Raw genomic sequence first — 14,805 nt, 5'->3', positions numbered from 1 at the left:
ATGGTCCTTGGACAAGCTATTTTTCTCTATTTTACTGAAGAAGACTAATTTACTTCTCCTCTCTAGAATAACAAGACTTGTTATCAAAAACCAAAAGAAAAGTTACAGCATTCCAGCCCACGGAAACGCATGTTTGCACATAAACCTATAACTACCAAGACAAAATCCAAACACATGTAATTTGCGATTCTCAGTCATCATAAAGGAAAAGAAGTCATCTAGAACTGGATGAGATCACCATGTACTAATATACTAACATGGGTTAACAGAAAGGATCTATACACAAAGTAGGAAAAAATTAATTAAAACTCACTATTTGTAGGGTACACGCCTCAAGGCGTTAACTTCTTTTCCTTTTATCATCTGATGCTCTCATCTTCTGGTACCTATATAAATGTATTCATATTTTATCTTAGATAATTCAAAGGATTAGTTCAATTGTAAAGAGTGACTTCCACCATGCTAGTTTATGAGCAATGATTTAAGAAATCAATAAGCAATGAATTAAGAAATCAAGATATGATAAAGATTGAGTTTGGTACCTGCACAATTTTTTTTTTTTTGAAGGGAACCTGAAAAATCTTCTTGATGATCAGACCGGCCTCCTCTTAAATACAACCTTTTACTTTCATCCAGCTCTGCACCTTCTTCATCCAAAAGTTTTTCAAGTAAAACACCAATAAGATTATGTGCTCCCAAACTTCTCTTATCACAAATTTCTTGTATTGTAAGGCTTGTATTGTAAGGTATTTATTCACAGGTTTTTGATCCTGGCCAGCTCCATCGCTTGAATCTTGTCCCACGTCTTCCAGTGTAAAAGCATTTTCAACACTAGTTGATTCAGGCAATACAGAACCATCTGCTTCGCATTCCCCAATACTTTCATCACTGTGATTACCTCCATCCTTTAACAAATTATCATACTCATCATAACTATTCACTCCCAGATCCTTAAAGTATGCATCTTTGTAACCATCATCCATATTATGGTCACAAATGTTATCCAGCATAATTTGCTTATACTAAGCACTAAGATCTCCTACAATCTATACCTCCTTCTTAGCTTGCTCGTTTTTGTTGCATATAGCTCGTTCATGATGCATTTGTTTGATGATCTTAACAGTCTTCACTACTGAATCTGGGGTCTTCGCAAGCTCACTGTACTCAAACAGGTGCTCAATCATCCATCTCTTTAAGGCATCTTGGAATTGTTGCCGTTTCACTTTAGAGTTAGATATCAGATCCAATATAGTTCTCAACTTATCTACAATGTTATCAACCAAGACTTTGAGTTTGGTGCCATTGAGAATTCTAATACACTTTACAAGATCCCCATAAATTGGTTTATAAGCATTGGAACCACAAAACTCATGGATAAATATTTTTGGATTATCCACTTTCATTCTAAGTCCCAAAACAGCAACAAACATTGCTTTATCCAACCTTATGGGAAGTTCCTCTTCTTCTCTAACTTTACTAAGCTCTTTATTGAATACATTTCTCACTTCTGTAAATAATTAGTTTTGTTTTTATATTTCAATTTATCACCAAACTTAGGTTCTTTCACTTCACCTTTAAGCCTCCTAGATATTGCAGACAATAATTGAAAACTCATTTCTTTGAGGCCTTCCAGTATCTTCGTTGCAGCACTGTGATGAGATAAGTAAGCAGGGTCTACATCTTGCACATGATTAGTTACGTGGAAGTTAGATGGATTTTTAAGAAGTTTAGGTAATTCTTCAATAAATCTTTTACGGTTTCTATGCTTTGGTTTCTGTAGTATCTTCTTCAAATATTCCAGAATAATCTTTCTCATCTTGAAACGAGTTTTCTCATATAAGACTGAGCTTCCGGTAACAATGTTGGAAAACCGCAGCAGACCCGTGCAACTCATAGACTTAATAATGGACCTTAGATGCTTTTTAACATCTTGAAGTATATCGTTGTTGTCCAAAAGAAACGAAAAGCGATGAACAACATAACCATCTCCTTCAAAACTTGGTAATCCAAAACATTTTTCCACCGATGCCTTTATATTCTCGTGTGAGACCTGATGGAAAAATAAAGACCAAAGAAGAGGAAAAGAGTCTAGTTAAGTCCAAACTATCGGAATAAAGAAGAGCAGGAGAGTCTAGTGAAGACCAAAAACTATCGGAACAAAGAAAAAGAGAAGAGTCTAGTTAAAATTGATAAGAATAGGTTTGGAAGTGGAGAAAAGTGATCACTTACATCATCTTCCCTCAGAAGTGATTCTGGCATATGTCTAAGTCATCACTTAAGTAAAGAAAATATCCACATAATTAGTATCATATACATAACCAGGAAAACCATAAAAGTTAGTATTTTCTACTACTCAAAGATGAAATTTAGCGTTCCTACACATTTAAAGCATTCGAAAATGGAAAAAATTTTGCTCAAAAGTGTATGGTTGTGTTTCCTACAATAATAATAAAAATTCAGATGTATTTTATACTGCTCTATCAATGATAAAAAAAAAAAAAAAGATTAACAATGATTGAATAAATGAATACATTGCGCTTGGGTTTTCCAACAAAAAAAAACAACCCTAACTGATTTACAGTTGGGTTCAATAAAAAGAAAAATAACCGTAACTATATTACAATTGGGTTCGACCAAATAAAACCAAACGTCACTGATTTAGTTGGGTTTTACCCAGTACAGTTGGATTCATCCAAGACAATCCTAACCGTCAAACCAAAAAAGCCCAACAGTAAACCCAATTTTACCTAGTTATGGTTAGGAATTAATCAGCACTTAACCGTAAATTTGTCTTACGGTTGTTTACGAAGGAAAACCCTAACCGAAAACCGCTCTGAAAAGCTAAAAATTCAATTTTTTTAACGTACTTTCACCAATTTTGAGAAATAAAAAGGATATTTGCTAGGTGATTTGAAATCTAGGATTTTAGTTGGAAAAAGGTTTCTCTTTTTTTTCAACTTTTTTTTCCCAAAAAATATTACACTTAATCTGAATTTTCTTCACTATAATTATACAATAAAACTTATTAATCTAATTATTATCTAATTAGATTATTAACAATAACTACATGAGAGTTGTTTAACCATTATGAAAATATTTAGATAAGCGTTTTTTTAAATTACTAACGGGTGTCCCGTTTTTGTGCTCTTAGTGAAGCATTTATATTAGGTTTCTTTTTATTTGGCCAGGAGGATTGGCAGAGTATATTTTCCACTATGGTAAAAATGTTCGGCGCATTATAAACAAGTGTGCGGTTGAAGTAAATCGTGGTGCTTGAGACCGCTGGCGGCTGATGCTGAGCCGATGGCGGTCGTGGTTAAGCTGCCAACAACTACTTTGTTACAGTAAAAAAATACCACTATAAATTATCGCCACTTATAAACAATCCGCTCACACCAAATTTCACTTCTGTTGAATTTTGTCTACTAAATCTCTTCAAATTTTTATTCTAGTATTTTTAAATTCTAAGTTATTTTTCATTGCGTATTCACAAGAACGTTCTTGATTTGGAATTGTAGCTATCTATGTCGATGGTACAGACATAGTGGGTACTCTTGATGTAATAAGAGACCTTAAAAGTTGTTTGAAATCTGAATTTGGGATGGAAAATCTGGGGAAAGCCCGACCGAATACTGAGCTTATATTATTCCACCAGTTTGTAAATGTCTAAAGTTGTCAGGAAATTTAACAAAGACATGCATCCTGATAGCACTCCCATAATTAGTCGAGGTTCAAATGTGAGTAAGTGACCATTTCGTCTAAAGTAAGATATCGAAGATGTGTTTGGAGATGAAATTCCCATATCTAGGTACAATAGACGCATTGTTGTACTTAGTATAATAATGTACTCGATCAAATTTTGCATCCTCAGGGGAACTTGTTAGCTAAATATAGCTCAGAGTCAACGCAACGTCATTGGAATTGTATAGTGAATGTAATCATGTACTTAAAAGTAACCATTGATATAAATTTTTATCCTTGCAAAGACATAAACGGGAATGCTAATGAAAGTGCAATCCAAAAGTTGTTGATTATGAAGGAACAATAATCTCTTATCCAATGAAAGTAATTAGGGGGAGATATGGTAGACTATTTTTCTAAGTCATTACGATATTTAGTTTCGAAAAGTACATGTCTAAAGGAACTGTCTGGAACAACTCTGAAAGTAATCAGGGGGGACCCCGACATCAGGGGGAGGATCCAAGGATATGATGTCGACATATTTTACTTCGAAATTGAAGTTGTGTTGTACTCTTTTTTCCCTTTGATCGAGAATAGTTTTTCCCAAAGTATTTTGTTACTCAATAAGGTTTTTAGCGAGACAACACTAAAAACATCAAGTATGTTGAATGTTGAAGACATAAAGACCGCATTGATATAACTGGAAATATCTGAATCAAATAAATGAAACGCGATAGTCTGTTAGCAACGTAACTTCCAGAATCAACAACATGGTCTTATAAACATTCAAGTCACCAAAATAAAGTGTGATAAACTCCTTTTAACTGCATTAGACTGATGAAAATTGTCTGACATCAGGGGGAGCATCGGTGTGTTGAACTATTTTTCTTTACCGAGGTTACTTTTTCACACAGGGTTTTGTTACTCAGCAAGGTTTTTAGTGAACAACAACAAACACCAGGAATGCAATTTCCCAGTTAAGGCTATTTGTCTTTCCCACGAGGATTTTCTGCCTTAGGAGTTGTGAAGCAACTAGTCAACTTCAACGGATCAAAGTGATCATCTGCAACGGATAACCTTTACTTGCATCTGTCACGTTGTACTCTTTTCCCTTTGTCAAGATTTTAATGAGACACCGTATTCGAGTCCTACTATATTCTAAGTTTGCTTAATATTGTACTCTTTTTCTTTAGTGCAGGTTTTGTCCCTCTGGGTTCCCTACGAAGTTTATAACGAGACAATAAAACTTAGACTCGTCGGTCTTTGAAGATCGTATTGCATATGATGAACTACATGTAAAGTACGAGACAACATGTGAAATACTACATGTGAAAAGTTGTACCAAGGTTTTGTCCCACTGAGTTTTTCCTTGTCAAAGTTTTAATGAGGCTATTGATTTTGGCACAAGTCACCAAGGAGAAAAATACATTTGATGACCTACATTCGAAGCACTATATGTGAAGCACTATATATGAAGTTCTATTGAACCGCACAAGGGGGGGTGTTACAGGGCCTACAGCCAATGGATGTGCACCCAACTAGGGTAGTTAGGGTTTTCCCAATGGTTATACATAAAGTATACTATGCTATGTAATACGGTTGTTGCTATCAATACAATATCTCTTGTCGTTTCTCATATTCTTTGTCTTCTTCTATTTTCCCCTTAAACAGTAAAATTATTTTCAGCGATATGTCTGTTTTTGTCATTTGCTACAACAACAATGGTTAAATCTAATATTTTACCAAACACACTTTGATTGTTTTTTTAATCATCTTTAACTTTTTTAAGCAACTTTAACTTTAATTAATATTTTACCAAATGTCCAACTGTTTTTTTCTCACAGCACAGCAGTGCACAGCGAAAAACAATTTTATAAAACCCGCAGCAATAAGGAACTAAGCGTATTTTTGAAGTTTTGTTATAAATTAGGTCACCTCATATTCTCATTTAAGATATTTAAATCCACAAGAACCCTCAAAACTATTTGATTGGAGCCCCTATAATAGGCTTCCTAAGTAAAGCTTGTTCTGGCACCTAGAAATTTAATGGACTCGGTGTGAACCCCTAAAGGTGGAAATGACGATCTCCTTAAGGTAGATGCAGTCGTTCAGTAGTGAACTGAACACGGCAGAATCCCGCTACCACGTATAGATGCACAAAAATTCAGTGCCACATCATTTTTTTACAGTTTCTAGACGAACTCATACTTCGTAGAAATATATCGGGCCAAATTCACAGGGGCAACAACCTAATTCCGTAGGACCGCCTGGTCCGTCTCTAAAGGGGTACTGCTGTGCACTGCTGTGAAGGGGCATACTTGTAATTCTCCCATTTGGTTAATATCCGATATCCGATAGTGTAGGGGCATACTTGTAATTCTCCCATACCGAATCTACTAGTCGAGGAGGAGTCGAGAAGTACAGAACTCATTTCCCTTTCTTTTTTTTCTTCTCTTCTCGGTTCTCACTTCTCTCGGAATATTTGTTCACAGAAATTTTTCGTTTCCCTAAAAACATTCTTTCGATTTCGTGAAGCCTTTAAACCATTTTCTTTCAGAAGAGGTTCTCTCTTATGTTTTTCGTAGAATAATGAAATTCTGTCACTGTTCTTCTTCCCTAATTTGTTAGATAAGTATGAACACAAATTTTGTTCAATTACAGATTAAAATTATTGATAGGGTTTTCTGTTAATTAATATTGTTAATCTGATTAATTTTTTTCTTATTCCCTTTTCTTATGATTGAAATCCTTTGCTATTATTTTGTCTTTGTAATTGACGTTTGCCCTAATTTTTATTTTTAGGTTAAAAGATACAGTTCGTGAAAATGGGTTAAATTAGCATTTAGTTGTTTGAATTGTCAATGGCGAGTTCATGTACTGATGTGGGTTTTCGATGCATGTATTGTGCATGATATGGTAATAGTGAAATGATATGGTGTTATGGTTAGGAAAGACTCGATCTAGGTTAGAGTGAAATCGGATTATGAACTGATTATGTTCTTCTTTCTTTTATCTTTTTGAAGCAGGTCTTGTTGAGTCTGCTCAAGAATTAGGTGCTAGACATTCGGCGTCATTGCTTAGGAATCACATGATAAAGAGTACTTTACTATCCAGGTTTCGTATTTTGATTTATTATAGACGTTTAGTTGATAACAAACCAGATTTTTGTGTTTGCTGATTCATTGGCTCAACTGGGACTGGGAGCATCAAAGTCACAGTACCTACCATAATCTTGATTACTAACTGATTCAATAACCACATATCTGAAATTCTTTCATTCGTCTGTGCACAAAAGTGCATTATGGCACTGTTATTGTGTTGCATGAGTATTATTGGGGTCGCTTTCTTGCTGCATCATTAAATTATCTCACTGGAATTTGTTGAAATCTGTATTGAAGAATGAGAATTTGCCTCTATTATGTTCAAGTCTTGTCTAATGTCTATGAACAGTTTGGCTTAAGATCTCTTGGTGTGTTTTTTCTTTCAATAATTTTGAGTTTCACTTGGTGTTAGTTTACATAGCAAATGTGTGACAAACTGATTGAAATTTAGGTAATTTTTTCCAAATTTTAATCCTATTTGTTTTGGACAGTAGACAGTGGTGATGATGAAGAACAAAGCAAAGTAAAGGACGAAAATGAAATCAATGAGTACTGCAAGTTGGGATGTGCATTCTCTTTGTGCAAAAATATAGCCTCTTCCAAGGAATTAGGTAAAATGATCGACCTCATTAGCTATATTTTTCCTTCTCTTTTATTTAATTGGGATTGTTAAGTAAATCTAAGATTCTAATGTTAGTTGCGTTGGAACCAGCAGATGAAGCAGTGGAACATTGTAACGGTCGTTACTTTTATTGATAAAAGCTATCTTTTTATTTCGAATAATTATCGCGTGTGACTGTGGCAGTACATCACGTACTTGTTTAAACGTGTTTTATTTCCAGTATTAGCTTCAATTCTCATGTCTGAAAAAGAAACTAGTATCATGACAGTACTAGAAGGCACGCAATGTCCATGTTTTCAGTGATCAATGATGACTGCAACTGATGTTTAAGTGTCGTATGCAAGGAATTCAGGGATTTGTTTACATTGTGCTTGTGTGGGGTTTGTATTTTTCACTGAACATTTTGAACTCAAAAAGACTAAGACTATGTTTTTTCTAAGTTTTAAGTTTTTTTTTCTAGTTACTGGATTTTATCGGATAAAAGTCTGATATCCGATAGCTTACCCTTAACCTTATCGATATGAAATTTTTGATATCCGCCGTATTATCGGATACCGGATATCCGATAATACTTAACCTTAACCTTATCGGTACTTCCAATATCCGGCGAATATTTATCCGTTGCCAGCCCTAGGTACGACTGTAGTAACAACTGTTAGCACTTCGTGGAAATACTGCTGAAATACTCTATTCCTGGTTTTTTGGGATGGTGAGTGGGATACGCGGATCATTGTTTTTACGTTATTTTGATGTGTACAAGTGAAACACGGACATACCGGCATCAGTGTCATGTCCACGTTACGCGCATGGGATATCGACACGATGCACGTGTAGAAATATATACTCCATTCAACTAGTTGGGTAATGTAATGTGTCGCGAAATGAAATAGTATAATGGTTAATGTTTAAGACTAACTTAACAACATAAAATTGAATTTTTTTTTATGTATTTGATAGTCTACTATAACAATTTAGTATATAAAATTATTTAATTAAAATATATATAAACGTGTCCGTGTATTGATGATTCTGAATTTTGCCGGTCCCTATGTCCGTGCTTCCCAGGTTCTAAATTTTGTCGGTCCTTGTGTTCGTGCTTCCTAGGTACAATACAAACGTTATAATTGCTGGATTAAGACTGGTTAAAATCACTTGATGCTATTGGGCTTCAATAATGCAGGGATTGGTGGAGTCATTCGTGATGATAGTGGTGGTTATAGCAATAATATATGCAACGTGTTATAGGGGCGGCATGGTTTATTAGAGGGGCGGCATTCTAATAGGACAAAAAGGGTCATTACATGATCATTCAAGATGTCCCTTATAAAAAAAATACTGGAAATGACAAATTAATCCTCATAATTGATAACCTAGTTTAATGTTAATGATTAATTTCACTTATATTACCTCAAAATCAAAACCAAAATCAGATTTTTAGAGTTAAAAAAAAAATTAGAGGAGAAGGTCAATCTCAATCAATTGAAGAAATTAATCAACAAAATGAAGAGCCGGGACCTGAAAATGATCGGGTATATTTCTAAATTAGTCTCAACTAGCTTTTGTTGCTCAAAGTTATCTAAAATACATAAAAAATTCGTTTTTTTTTTTTACATTTTCAGAGCTAATTACGGTTGAAATTTTTCTCATAACCAACCGTAAATCGAAGTTACGGTTCGTAAAAGATGAACTACCAACCGTAACTGGTTAAATTTGAAGAAAACCCAATCGTAAAACCAGTAACGGTTGGTAACCAAATGTTCGATATCAACCGTAACTGAGTTACGGTTGGTAACCAAATGCTCGATACCAACCGTAACTGAGTTACTGTTCGTAAACTAAAATGGTTACCAACCGTAACTGAAGTAAATTCTCAGATATAAGAACATACAGTTGGTAATTGAACTATTACCAACCGTAACAACATCAAAATATCCAGTTACGGTTCGTAATTGAGTTAAAATCAACCGTAACTCACATAAACCTAGAAATTTCAATTTCAATTTTCATCTAAAACCCTAATTTTTGATAGAAATTAAACTTAAATCGAACAAAATAAACCAAATAGTAACTGGGTTTTCAAAACATACCTCATATAAGTCATTACACTACACTTGATTAGTTTTCGAATCGTCGATTGATCGAAGATGATGAAATTTTGAGTTTTAATGGAAGTTACGGTTGATGGGTGGAGGAGAAGAAAAGAAAACAAATTTTCAATTTAGCTTTGATTTAGGTTAAAAAATGGGAAGGGTAATGTAGTTAATTTACACCCTTTATAGGACATCCACTAACCAACTCGAGGAACAGTACTATCACACTGCCGTTAGCGTACAGATAAAACTGCTGCCTAGCTAAGGCAGGTACGGTTAAGGTGCTGATAACATCTGGTCAGTGCTGTAAATATTGATGCCCGTTAAAAGAAGTTGGGAGGACTGCCTACCACTGCTGAACAACACCTCCTGTCTTCGTACTCGTGATTGCAAACCCAACGGTTTTACAAGAAGGAAAACATATAAAAAGCAAGAAGGGGGCCTCTGTCTGTCTCCTCAAGAAGCAATATGTACCTTTATAGTTTCAAGTATCTATAGAAAGTATACAAACTTATGTTCAGTAAATCAACGTAGACAAAGAAATCGAAACAACTAAAACCAGTCTACTTTTCTTACTTTGTCTTTCAGATGAAAGAGAGGAAAAGAAAAAAACACAGAAAATCATATAAACTAGCGCTCAGTCTATAGCAACGTTTTGTTCTTCCACAAAGTAACAATTTTCGAACTTGGCGTTGCACGGTAATGATCCAACTCATCACCACAATAAGCAGGTTCACCTTGTATAAACATAGCTTCCAATCTTGCAGCTCACTGAAAGAATCAATACCCACAGAAAAATTAAATAGAATGAGCTGCGGGCCACTACTGACACTGTTTTGCTCGACATTAAATGCTCCATCGCCATTGTTTCATTGCTTGTCAAGCCGTATGGAAGAAGGATGTCCACTCCTCCATTCTTCCTCCATAACCAGTCATCCTTTCCATTACCGCTCACCGTCATGCTACTAGTGATGTGGATCATCCCAGCAGTAACATGGATTGAACTAGAAGATAGCGAGGTTGAAGTCTGTCCAAGAATTGTTGCCTCCTTTGTGGGGAACTCTGCAGCAAATGCAGGAGGAGCAGGGATGGATCCCAGCATACGACTGACTTGTTTGGCAATTGAACCTTCCCATCCCTCGTTGTAGTTAACATCTGCACCAGAGAAAAGTAGGTAGAAATGAGCATTAGTGCATAAGGTGGAAAAGCTCTAACTCCATCACCGCTAAGATACGAGACAACTAATTGTGGAACTTCTACACGAGGGTTGAAAAAAAATGGTACCACTGAAGACATGAAAATAAGGGTATATTTACCTCGTGGAACCTTTTCCATCTTCTCTGGTTTCTGCATTGAAGACGACGCAATTTCACTAGCATGTGGTTTTGAAGGTTCTGGGAATGTCAGATACGCTTGTCCGATTTCAGTATTCACCTGCAACAGCAGTAACACAATAAGCAACCCTAGTTTGTACAAACAACAGATGGAGGTGGAGGTGGAGGTGTCATTACCTCTCCAGAAAATGATGGATCGCCCATGAGAAGATCATCAGAAAACATATCAGAGAAATCGAACTCATCACTGAAGAAGCCATTGTCTGTGGCATCGAAGAAAGTAGGGTCAAGGCCAAGCAAATCAAATCCTGATGGATCAGCTCCTCCATAGTTTGCAAGATCATTCATTTCTATATATGATTCCCCATTATCTGATGGATTACTTGAGGCCGCAAAGTATGACAGCTCTTGGGTAGCTTGATCATCAGAAACATTTCTGACATCAACGGGATTTGAAAGATCGGACAGTTCAAGAAACTCATTTTTGACTTGTGTCTGTTCCATCTTAACAGGCAGTGCTGAGGCTAGGCCATTTTCAGCTGAAGAGATAGGCAGCTTTTGATCTTCGCCCAGGATGCTCAAGGGGTCCTCTAAAAGGTTCCAACCATTCTTACAATATGGGTTTACTGGAAGCTCAACGTTCACGGGTTGAACCGCCAAGGCAACATTCTGAAAACAACAAAAAAAAAACTTTTAGTCTACGAAGTAACATTCTGAAAACAACAAAAAAGAACTTCTAGTCTACAAAGTAGTGTAGTGACACCAAAGATACTGTACAGTAATGAACAGCAAAATATAATGTTCAAATTGAGAAAAGTTATCAAGAGAACCCTGTGATGGCAATGTGGAGCGCTTGGTTACGGTGTGAAGATTTTTCTGTAAATTGCCTCACCCCCAAACACATAAAACATAGATATAATGCTATAATAAACTACAGAACAAACAACAGGAAGCAAACTTAAAGATATCAAGAAAGATCCAATACAGAGCTCTACTTATGCAAACCGCCTTTTAAAGAGCAAAATATATATTAAGAACAGAATTGTCAATACACGGGATCTAACTATTTAGTCACAAGTACAGAACTCCTAATGATTCTCATATTACTAACAAACAACACATAACTTAGCTTTCCTATCTTTTATCTTCAACCAAGACTGCACCAAATACAACATACATTTTCAGCAATATAGACTAGGATCCTTCCAGACTTTTTAACTTGGCTTCCAACTCTTTCACCTTTACACGTAATTCTCCGTTCTCTCGTTCTACACTATCATAGTGTTGATTGTAAGTTTGAATATCTTCAAGGTTGACATCGTCGACCTCAAATTCAAACATGGTCTTTAAATACCTAATAGCAGTCCTAGCAGCATCCATCTCCGACTCTACCTTCTTATGTGACAAAGCCCCCCAAAACTTAATCGCTTCAATTTCAATGTCATCAATTTGGATTTTGACCCATGCTTGAAATTGTTCTTCCATAGATTGTGAGACTCCGTATAATGGTGGGGATAGCTTGAATTTCTGCAAAATTTCACTAAGGAGGCTTTTGAACGACACAGTTACGACAAAAGGTTGGTTCTCCATGATCTGCAAAATAAAAATATTTCTGAAAATTACTTCCAGAAATCTTTATTTCTCTTTCTATTTAAAACAACACAATCTCAGCAAAAGGTGAAAGCTTTCTTTAACCAAAGCCATTCCCACCTTTAACCAAAAATGCAGTCATGGAGAAAACCAAAGTATTCGTCCCAACATTTGAACTTCCATTTAGTTTCCATATAGGGGGGGCAAAGATTGCTAAGAGGAGACCCGATGATTCATGTAGTAATAATCCATATCTGTAACTTCCTTCCATTTTTTCACTCTCCTTTTTCCTTCGTGATTACTCTTTGTTTTCTCGACCTATGCCGTTACTCATGGAAAGGAATAGAAACATGGATCCTAAAGATATCAAACAACTTTGTAAACTGAGGTAAGATGCAATAGAAAGCATGCACCCAAAGAAAAACATTATAAATCTAACTAAAACTCACTGTAAAGCTGTAAAGCAGAAGGTGCAACCTAACCATCACTATTTAGTTGTTGTCGTAACTTGTAGATAGTGGAATATTATCAGGTATGAGAGGTTCAATGTATGACAGGTAATTCACTTGAACTCTAAGATTTGCTGCAATTAACTAGAAATGACGTTCCAAGACATTGCAGATAGTGTCTCATTCTTGTTAGTTTTCAGAATAAGAAGTTCAATCCTAAATTTAGTATCTAGCCAGATTGAGTATTGACGCATAAATTATCTAATTTTGCAGATACACATCTGGTAAGTACCTATCTTCTACAAAACCTAACAGGATAACTCATCTAAACCGCAAAGCAAATTAGACTAGCTCTAGAGATTCTATCTAACCTGTTCACAGAATGAAAACAAGTTCCCAATCTACCTAAGGTAACTGATGATGTCCCAAAATTATATACAAACTAAGTTACCAACTGAGAAACAACAGTTTGTTCATTATAGTAATCATTACCTCCTCCCCATAGTTACAGGCAAGACTAGTTTCTTCATCACTCCCATTAGAAGACCCACCATTAGCCATAACTTCTTGTTCGGGAACAGTAACTTCTTCATCCCACTCTTCCTCAATGAAAGGAGCACCATATTGCTCTCCATTCTTGGGTCCTGTTCCACTCTTTTGAAAAATTCTACACAGCACAAAAGCATCCTTCCCAGCCCAGAAAACAAACAAACACATTAGAACAAAACAAAAAACAATCTAATTCATCACAAACACCCAAATTACAATTAACAAAAACCCCACCTTAGCTATTCCAAGTGTTTCATCCTCTATACGGTATTCATGCATAACCCAGTTAGTTCTTTCACCACGTGGAGCTCGACCTAGGTGATACACAAGAGTTTTCTTCATACCCACTGATCGAGTAGCCCGGTGAACAGCCCGATCCTTCCCTGTAGTCTTCCAATAACCTTGCTCAGTTGCCCTATTAGTCCTCCATCCATTCCCATACTTCTTATCCAGGGCACTGAAAAAGTACCATTCACGATCTCTACTCTTCAACCTAGACTGACCTGTAAACAAAACCAAACCCTAAAACTCGTAAATTTCATCGAACACTAAACACATCACAAACATAACAAACAACAAAAACACAAGAGGTTAAAGAAGAGATCATTAACCTGGAAGATCCCATGGCTCGAACTTATAGATATCGATTTCAGAAATCGCGTCAAATCGAAAGGGTTTTCCAACAATTTTTCGCTTAAGATAGTAGCTAACAAGTTCTTCATCTGTAGGATGAAATCTAAAACCTGGTGCTAGTGATGATGCTGATGATTCACCTCCCATTAATATGGATCCAAGTAATCTTTTGCTCAAATTGAAAATTAACAAAAATAAATAAATCGAGAAGATAAATAAAGATAAGGTTTTCGTAATAAATAGAGATCTCAATCGATATCAGAGGCTTGATTTTGCATCGAAGATTTGGTGTTGAATCTGTACATGATTAGGGTTAGGGTTTCTCGAGAGAGGATAAAAGAGGAGGAAGGTTTGTTTTGTGCCGACTATGAAAGTCTAGGGCGGAATATAAGACTCGTGGATATAAATTTCGCGGTAAGGAAAATAACGAGGATTTCTCTGTTAATAAGTTTCCATGTTTATTTAAATATGATGAGTTAATTTATCTGGGCCGCTTATTCAGTCGATATTAGAATGTTCTTTTAGATCTTTGGATATTATCGGAGGGACTACTGAAATAAGGAATGTTCTGTTGTAGGATTTTGTAGAGTCGGTATTTGTACACAAATCCGATAACTATCCCCCGTTCAAAGAGTTTCAAAGAGATCTCGTTTTAATGTAGTATTTATTTATCTACAAAGTTATAGGAATCTTACTTCTGAAGAAAGGTATATTTAATGCTAGCACTTTTTTATAATTATTGACTTCACTTTACGT

The 14,805-nt window shown here is 35.7% G+C and overlaps 2 protein-coding genes and 1 long non-coding RNA gene across 3 annotated transcripts; 1 reads left to right on the top strand and 2 right to left on the bottom strand.

The window, feature by feature from the left end:
• Positions 1 to 1,046: 1,046 nt before the first annotated feature.
• LOC113295360 lies at positions 1,047 to 2,259 on the bottom strand. The gene is made up of 3 exons (XM_026543701.1): positions 2,230 to 2,259; positions 1,549 to 2,050; positions 1,047 to 1,507 (listed from the first exon to the last, which is right to left on the bottom strand). Exons 1-3 carry the CDS (start codon positions 2,257 to 2,259, stop codon positions 1,047 to 1,049), a joined length of 993 nt encoding a protein of 330 aa, XP_026399486.1.
• A 3,881-nt stretch (positions 2,260 to 6,140) lies between these two features.
• On the top strand, positions 6,141 to 7,272 carry LOC113293061. The gene is made up of 3 exons (XR_003332029.1): positions 6,141 to 6,313; positions 6,484 to 6,597; positions 6,705 to 7,272. It is a non-coding gene; the product is annotated as an uncharacterized LOC113293061 (long non-coding RNA).
• Positions 7,273 to 9,943: 2,671 nt separating this feature from the next.
• LOC113298702 (NAC domain-containing protein 78-like) lies at positions 9,944 to 14,486 on the bottom strand. Its single transcript, XM_026547513.1, has 6 exons — positions 14,028 to 14,486; positions 13,651 to 13,919; positions 13,360 to 13,554; positions 11,006 to 11,497; positions 10,811 to 10,928; positions 9,944 to 10,649 (listed from the first exon to the last, which is right to left on the bottom strand). The coding sequence occupies exons 1-6, from the start codon at positions 14,194 to 14,196 to the stop codon at positions 10,228 to 10,230; spliced, it is 1,665 nt and encodes a 554-aa protein (XP_026403298.1). The 5' UTR covers positions 14,197 to 14,486; the 3' UTR covers positions 9,944 to 10,227.
• Between the last annotated feature and the right edge of the window lie 319 nt (positions 14,487 to 14,805).

Source organism: Papaver somniferum, chromosome 7 (assembly GCF_003573695.1).
Source record: "Papaver somniferum cultivar HN1 chromosome 7, ASM357369v1, whole genome shotgun sequence".
Classification (NCBI taxonomy): domain Eukaryota; kingdom Viridiplantae; phylum Streptophyta; class Magnoliopsida; order Ranunculales; family Papaveraceae; genus Papaver; species Papaver somniferum.
This window is presented reverse-complemented; position numbering and strand designations above follow the sequence as displayed.